At 41.5% G+C, this 6,669-nt stretch overlaps 1 protein-coding gene across 1 annotated transcript; it reads left to right on the forward strand.

Moving 5' to 3' along the window:
• Nucleotides 1-585: 585 nt before the first annotated feature.
• LOC118560060 lies at nt 586-5,360 on the forward strand. Its single transcript, XM_036130698.1, has 9 exons — nt 586-651; nt 728-961; nt 1,037-1,141; nt 1,341-1,556; nt 1,706-2,047; nt 2,367-2,700; nt 2,797-2,854; nt 3,020-3,036; nt 4,976-5,360. Exons 2-9 carry the CDS (start codon nt 778-780, stop codon nt 5,358-5,360), a joined length of 1,641 nt encoding a protein of 546 aa, XP_035986591.1. The 5' UTR covers nt 586-651; nt 728-777.
• The last annotated feature ends 1,309 nt before the right edge of the window (nt 5,361-6,669 follow it).

Raw genomic sequence — 6,669 nt, forward strand, 5'->3', positions numbered from 1 at the left:
TTGTTAAACATTTTAAACTAATCTAATGCAGAACGTGGAAAACCCGATGTTCAAACCAACAGAGTAGTGTTAAAAGTTTATTTTAAAGAGGTGAATGGTGGCAAATAAGACAGGCAGGCAGGACTGGGCATTACAGACAATACAGGTGAAGATTGACTTGAACAGGTAGTGCTGGTAGGTGTTGTTCACAGAACCGGGCTTGACCAGACAATGTAGGCATAGACTGACTTGATCAGGTGTTGCTGGCAGAGACTGACTTGACTATGACAGTGTGATGATAATTTGTTAGTTTATTTAAGAAAAACTATCACACAAAGCAAATCTAAGTTCAACAAATCTTTTGTCTTCAGGTATCGAAGGGAATCCAACCAGCATCTGTGCTTTGAAAGGTTCATCAGTGAATCTGAGCTGCTCGGCTTCAGCTGCCAACGTGAAATGGTACAAAGCAAACGATAATAATGGAGCTAATTATCAAGATGTTTCTGCAGATGGAAATCCTTTGAAGTTCAGCATTTCAGGCTTAACTCTGACAATCAGAGATGTAACAAAGTTTTGATGAGAAATTTTACTGCTGCCGTGAAACCACTCCAAAAGATACATCAGTTCAAACAGACAGCTGCCTTCAGACCAGGATTCAGCTCCAGGTTACAGGTAGAAATGCTGGATATAGAATCAGTAACCATGTAAATAAAAGCTGTGAATTAATTTAGATTTAACACTTTATCAGACCTTCAGGTAAAAGTGTTTCCTGCCACAGAGGGACAGAAAGTAACTCTGATGTGTTCAACCAGCTGTTATGGGACTGAAAGCCCTGCAGCTATCATCTGGTACCAGAACAGCGAGTTCCTCTATGAGGACTGGTCCCCCTGGTACCAAGAACTGGTCACCAGTGATCCGGCAGTCAGATACTCCTGTGCTATCAAAGGCTACGAGGATTTCAGAGCTCCTGAGGTCTCAGTGGGTGAGACGATGAAGAGCTTTTTATCATTTTATGTCACCAATGGTGAGACTCTCACTGATCTCTGGTTTTGTTCAGATTCTGTCACACGGAGCTGCTTCAGTGTGACCTACGCTGGAGGCACAATGTGTTCCTACAGCCAGACGTCAGAGGAGCAGCCCTGCTCCATCACATTTCCTACAGGTGATGTTACATTAATCTGCTGTTTTACATCAACTCTCATCTCTGTGAAGCAAATTTTCATTCTCTTTGAACTTTTTGCTCAAACTATCTGAAATCTTTATTTTTTGTAAATTCAATATTTTTTCTGATCATCATAAAACTAAACACATTTTATGTTGTTGAGATAAATGTCTGAAAAATGTTCCTCATCTCCCAACAGAACTTTATGTTGAAACAAAGGACTCAGCTCCTGACCATTTCAAGATGATCTGTAACTCCAGCTGTTCTCAGACTGACTTTCAAGTCCTTCAGTTGTATAGAAACACACAAGATGGTCTACAGAAAGCTGATCAAACCACTGTATTTACCAGCTCATCCATAGAGATTTTTTTCTGTTCTGTGAAGAATCCTGATTATCTGCTTTCTGATCAAGTTTGTGAGTATGAATTAATTTAGGCAGTTAATGTTAATGTATTGCTAAAAAGTGAAATTATCATTGAAATTTACCCCAGAGAAAATATATTTTTAAACCTGTTTTAAATCTTTGCAGTAATAATTTTCATCTGTCATTCCACCATATTTCAGGTCTTAATGGTTCCAACTGCTGGACTGTGAACTATGTGAGCAGGAGAATCTGTGGCCTGAAAGGTTCATCAGTGAACATCTCCAGCAAATACTCACTTCCTGAAAACATGCAGGTACAGGCTAAACGCTGGTATAAAGTGAAGAGAAATGCAAAGCAGGAAGTCGAACAGCTGGTGAAGGATGAAGGTGATGTGAAGTATCAGGATAACATGGGGAACAAACACATCCTCAGATTAAACAACCTGGATCCGAAGGACTCAGGAGAATACAAGTTCAGAGTGGAACTAAAGGATTATGACCTGGAAAAGTATGTTTATCCAGGAGTTACTCTGATCGTAACAGGTAAATAATGTATTTTTATCTGCAACAGGTTCTCAGCAAACATTTTCTCAGTAAAATCCATGTGATCAAACGTCTTCACGTTGTGAAAATGTTAATGTTACAAACTTTAAAACCCAAGTCTGAAATCTTCATTTTAAACAACATTTGTACTGTTCATTAATAACAGTTAACATCTTCAACAAGGCACAGATAAACCGGTCCTATCGCTCTATGTATCTAATAATAGAATAACTAAACCTAACTCCAGTTTCATGTCTAGATCCAATCTTACCAGAACTACTTGCTAAATGTTATTTATTCATATCCAACTCTCTTCCAGAGCTGCGGGTGGATCTGAGACCTGCTGCAGAGGTGACTGAGGGTCAGAGAGTCACATTAACCTGCAGCACCAGCTGTCCTCTCAGTAAAAACACAAAGTACATTTGGTATTTGAACAGCCAGCCTCTGAGTCTGACAAAAACACACAACAAGCAGCTGATTATAGATGCAGTCAGCAGTCAGGATGAAGGAAACTACTCCTGTGCTGTTGAAACGATCAGCTCAGCTGCAAAGACTCTGACTGTCCAGAGAAGAACAGCAAACTGGAGAGCAGCAGCTGCAGGAGCTTCTGCTGCTCTCCTGGTTTTTATTCCTCTCGTTGTCTTCATGATATGGTGATTATTACATTGTTATGTCTGATCAGCAACATTCCATGCTCACTATAAACTTTAAAATCATTATTTGTCTTTTTTTTCTAATTCACCAACCAGGAAATATAAAACTTCTCATCAGTCTTCTACAAATGAATCCGTCAACAATACAGATGAGGTAAAGTGCATAATTCTGCTTCTGTCCAAACACACATATCCTCACATTAACATAAAAATGTTCACATTCACATAAGAGTTTACCCTAACTATGCATTAATACCACTTTTTTAAGAACAATGAGATTTTTACTTTTGTTAAAAATGTACCTTTTTTTTGTCATCAGATAAACCTGGGACATACGTATGAAGAGATTTCAGCTCATCCAGCAGAAAAGGAACTTCATTACAGCCAATTAGCAATAGAAAAATCAAATCCTCTTTACTCCAGTATTCAACAGCACCAGGAACAAGAGCATACCCCCTATGCTGTGGTCAAAATAGGAACAAACTCAAATTCAGATTAAACAAGACATTGATGACAAAAACAACAATTTTGGGTCTAACAATGTTTTTTTAATGTGACAGATATTCAAATTTTGTTCATATTGAAAGGACAGTTTTACTGATAAACTACAAAAAATATATAATAACTTTTATAGTGACTGCCACCGGCGGAGGGGAGGTAGCGATCCCTACACGGCCCGGAGAAGCCGCTGTTGCTGCCGTAGCCGCCGCTGTCTGGAGCAGAAGCCTGCTCCAGACAGCGGTGCTACATGGGCCGGAGAAGCGGCCCGTGTAGCGCCGCTGTCTGCTGCTTCAGACAGCGGCGGCTCTCCGGCCCGTGTAACGATCGCCACCTCCCCTCCGCCCGTTCACGGGAGCTAGTATGTCTGTGTTTACGCTGCAATGTCGCCGACACCCCCACCCATTTTAACAAGACAAAAACACCAAAATAATCCGTAGTGAGTGATGTTTTTTTAACCTACCGTCTTCCTCTCTGCTTTGTGCTGTTGCACAAACATGTCTGAACATCCATCCATCCATTTTCTGACCCGCTTAATCCCTCATGGTGTCGCGGGCGTTGCTGGAGCCTTTTTCCTGATATAAAATAATTGCAGCCGTCCAGTGGTTTCAGGGGCTTTCGTGCTCTCTTGTCCATACTGGCCTGCGTGTTTATAAAGCAGCTGTGTCGCGGTACGAAACCATTGGCCAGCATTTCACAGACTCGCTCCGTCCCTTCAGGCTTTTGCTGTGTGGATCTGGCAATCTGATACCATCAACCATCAACTTACTCTTAAAACGATCTTGTGATACGTTATCTAAAGAAGAAAAATACCTGGAGAACTCGTCATTTTGTCAAATGGCGTGCCAACCAATATGGCCGCCACGCAAGGGATTCTGGGTAACGGAGTCACGTGGTTGCAAGGGGTCTATTTGAGGTGGGCATGGCTTTGACTTTTTCCCTGGGGGTGAAACAGTCCTTTTTGGAACCATAGCCGGCTTGGACATACTGCTAGCAGAAGTTAAGATATATTTCACGTTTTTAACATTTTTAAATTTATATAACTTTGTATAAATATTACCTGTGATGTACATTAATGTGTGAATAAGCATATTTGATTGAGTAAAGACACTTTTTGTCTTTATTTACTAAAATGGTAGTTTTTCATTCATTGCCTCAGGGCAACATTGTGCAGTTAGACCACTTTTGTTTGAACAATGACATTCTCATGGATGGAGAAGTGCAGAGATGCATAGTCATCACTAAAATAAATTTTTTTTGCTGTACTATCTACTATTACTCACAGAAAATAGACTGAAACAATACGTGCCACCAAAACTAAAGAAATAGGGCTACAAGATGCTTGTCTTGGTTAGTTCTGATGGTGTCCCACACAATTTTGAGATCTACACAAGTAGAGTTGTCTAACACCCTGAACTGCCAAGTGTAGCAGCAAGTGGCAACGTTGTCCTTCGCCTGGCCCAGCCAATTCCCAAGCAGCAAAACTACAAGGTGTTCTTTGACGACTTGTTCACACGTGTCCTTCTCATACTCACACTTGCTCAGCAGGGAATTCACTGTACTGGTACTGTTCGTAGCAACAGATTACCAGGTGTCAACTTGATGTGTGACACGTGGATCTTTTGAACTGAAGACGGCCATTGTTGGAGAAACATCCTTGCATGCGTTCAGTCAGTTATCTCAGTAATTTCAATGGAGCACACCTAGTCAACGAAGTTGATTGGTGGGATGACAAGCAAAAGAAAATAATCAAAGTCCCCTGTCCTGCTGTGGTGAGAGAGTACAATAAGAATATGGGTGGGATGGACCTGCTGGAGTCTCTCATTGCACTGTACCGCAACAAAATAAGGTTGAAGAAGTGGTATCACGGGCTGATGTTACACTTTATTGACATGATGATCGTGACTGCCTGGCTGCTCTACAAGAGAGACTGCAACACCAATGGGATGACAAAAAAGGAACAGATGAAGCTTTATACGTTCAAGTCGTATATCGCAGAAAGCTTGTGCAGAAGTGGCAAGAATCTGGAGCGTAAGAGAGGTCGTACCAGTTCCACAATTGCTGGGGAGTATGAAGAAAAGAAGAGAAGAGGACCCATTACACCCATTCCAGGCCCCGATGTGCATCTGGTACGCCACATCCCACTGGATGGTCATGGATGAAGAGAAAGAGAGATGCAAGGTACCAGGATGCAAAGTTACACCTAAAGCCAAGTGCCAAAAATGTGATGTCCACCTCTGTTTTACATCCACCAGCAACTGCTTCTTGAGGTTCCATACAGAATAATACAGATTGTGCTTTGTAAGAAAAGAGAAAGCGATTCAAACTTCCCCAGAGGAACGCATATATTCATAAACATAAACACACACTGCAGCTAATCTCCAACCCAGTGATTCATAAACCATTTGTTGCTGATCCTTGTTGAAATAAAACTTCTTCTAATGCATTTATGGCTTGTTTGTTCTTCATTTCACTTATATGGAAATATAGAAAAACTTGCGGTTTTAGTACTCTTATAGCATGTTGTTGCCCTGAAGCAACAAAGCAAAATCTGGTAGGGGGGTGTTGTGGGAGTTTTGGGTGGAATATTAAACAATAGTAACTGAGTTCCCATCTTTACTAAATGACGAGACGGTGGTATGACGTTCCAGCAATTTTATTGAGAAACAGAGCAGAGATTCACATAGATGGAAAGTAATCGCACCCCACGGTTCCGCTGCAGTCTCTGTCTGCCCTGTCTCTGTCTGCCCCGCTTTTCGGGCTTCCCCTAATACTGCACCGTGGCCTTCCCATGAGACAAAACAAAGACAGTCTATCGTAAACAATCAGTATCCCTCAGCAGCTGCAGCATTTGACCTTGAAATCAGAAAACAGTGGATCTTATACACAGACATCAGGTCTCCAGGCCTCCTCTGTCCGAGTGGTGTGAGGCCATAGTGACTTCAGAATAATAATTCTTATAACATTCCTCTCTTTTTTTTTTTTTTTTTTTTGATGATGGCGTCGTCAGCATCAAGTCAAAACAAGATGACCCATCACTTGAAAATGTGAACAAAGCACAGAGGAACCACTCCTGTAAACTCGTAAAGTGGGACCCAAAGGGTTCCCGTGTTGGAACCGGGTAGTGCTGGAACTTTTAATACAGATCAACATGAATGCTTCATAGAGCTTTAACACACAAGATCAAAGGTTTAGCTTTCATCTACAATTTAGGATTCATCTAATTAGGTAAGGCCTGTTTTAGGTCCTATGCGCACATTATTTTAAAATTACATTAGACTATGGTAAGCTAAACCCTGTTCAGTAACCAAGGTCGAATCCGTCTACTCTTCACCCACCCTGAATACCCTCCTACTCCTTTCTCCACTCACCCCTACGATGGACAATAATCCACCACTCCAAACTTACAACACCAGGAGCAAAGGCAGGAGAGGTTCAGTGCGGGCAGAGGGACCACAGAAAAAGCTACCC

The sequence above is a fragment of the Fundulus heteroclitus genome, unplaced genomic scaffold (genome assembly GCF_011125445.2).
Source record: "Fundulus heteroclitus isolate FHET01 unplaced genomic scaffold, MU-UCD_Fhet_4.1 scaffold_371, whole genome shotgun sequence".
Taxonomy (NCBI): domain Eukaryota; kingdom Metazoa; phylum Chordata; class Actinopteri; order Cyprinodontiformes; family Fundulidae; genus Fundulus; species Fundulus heteroclitus.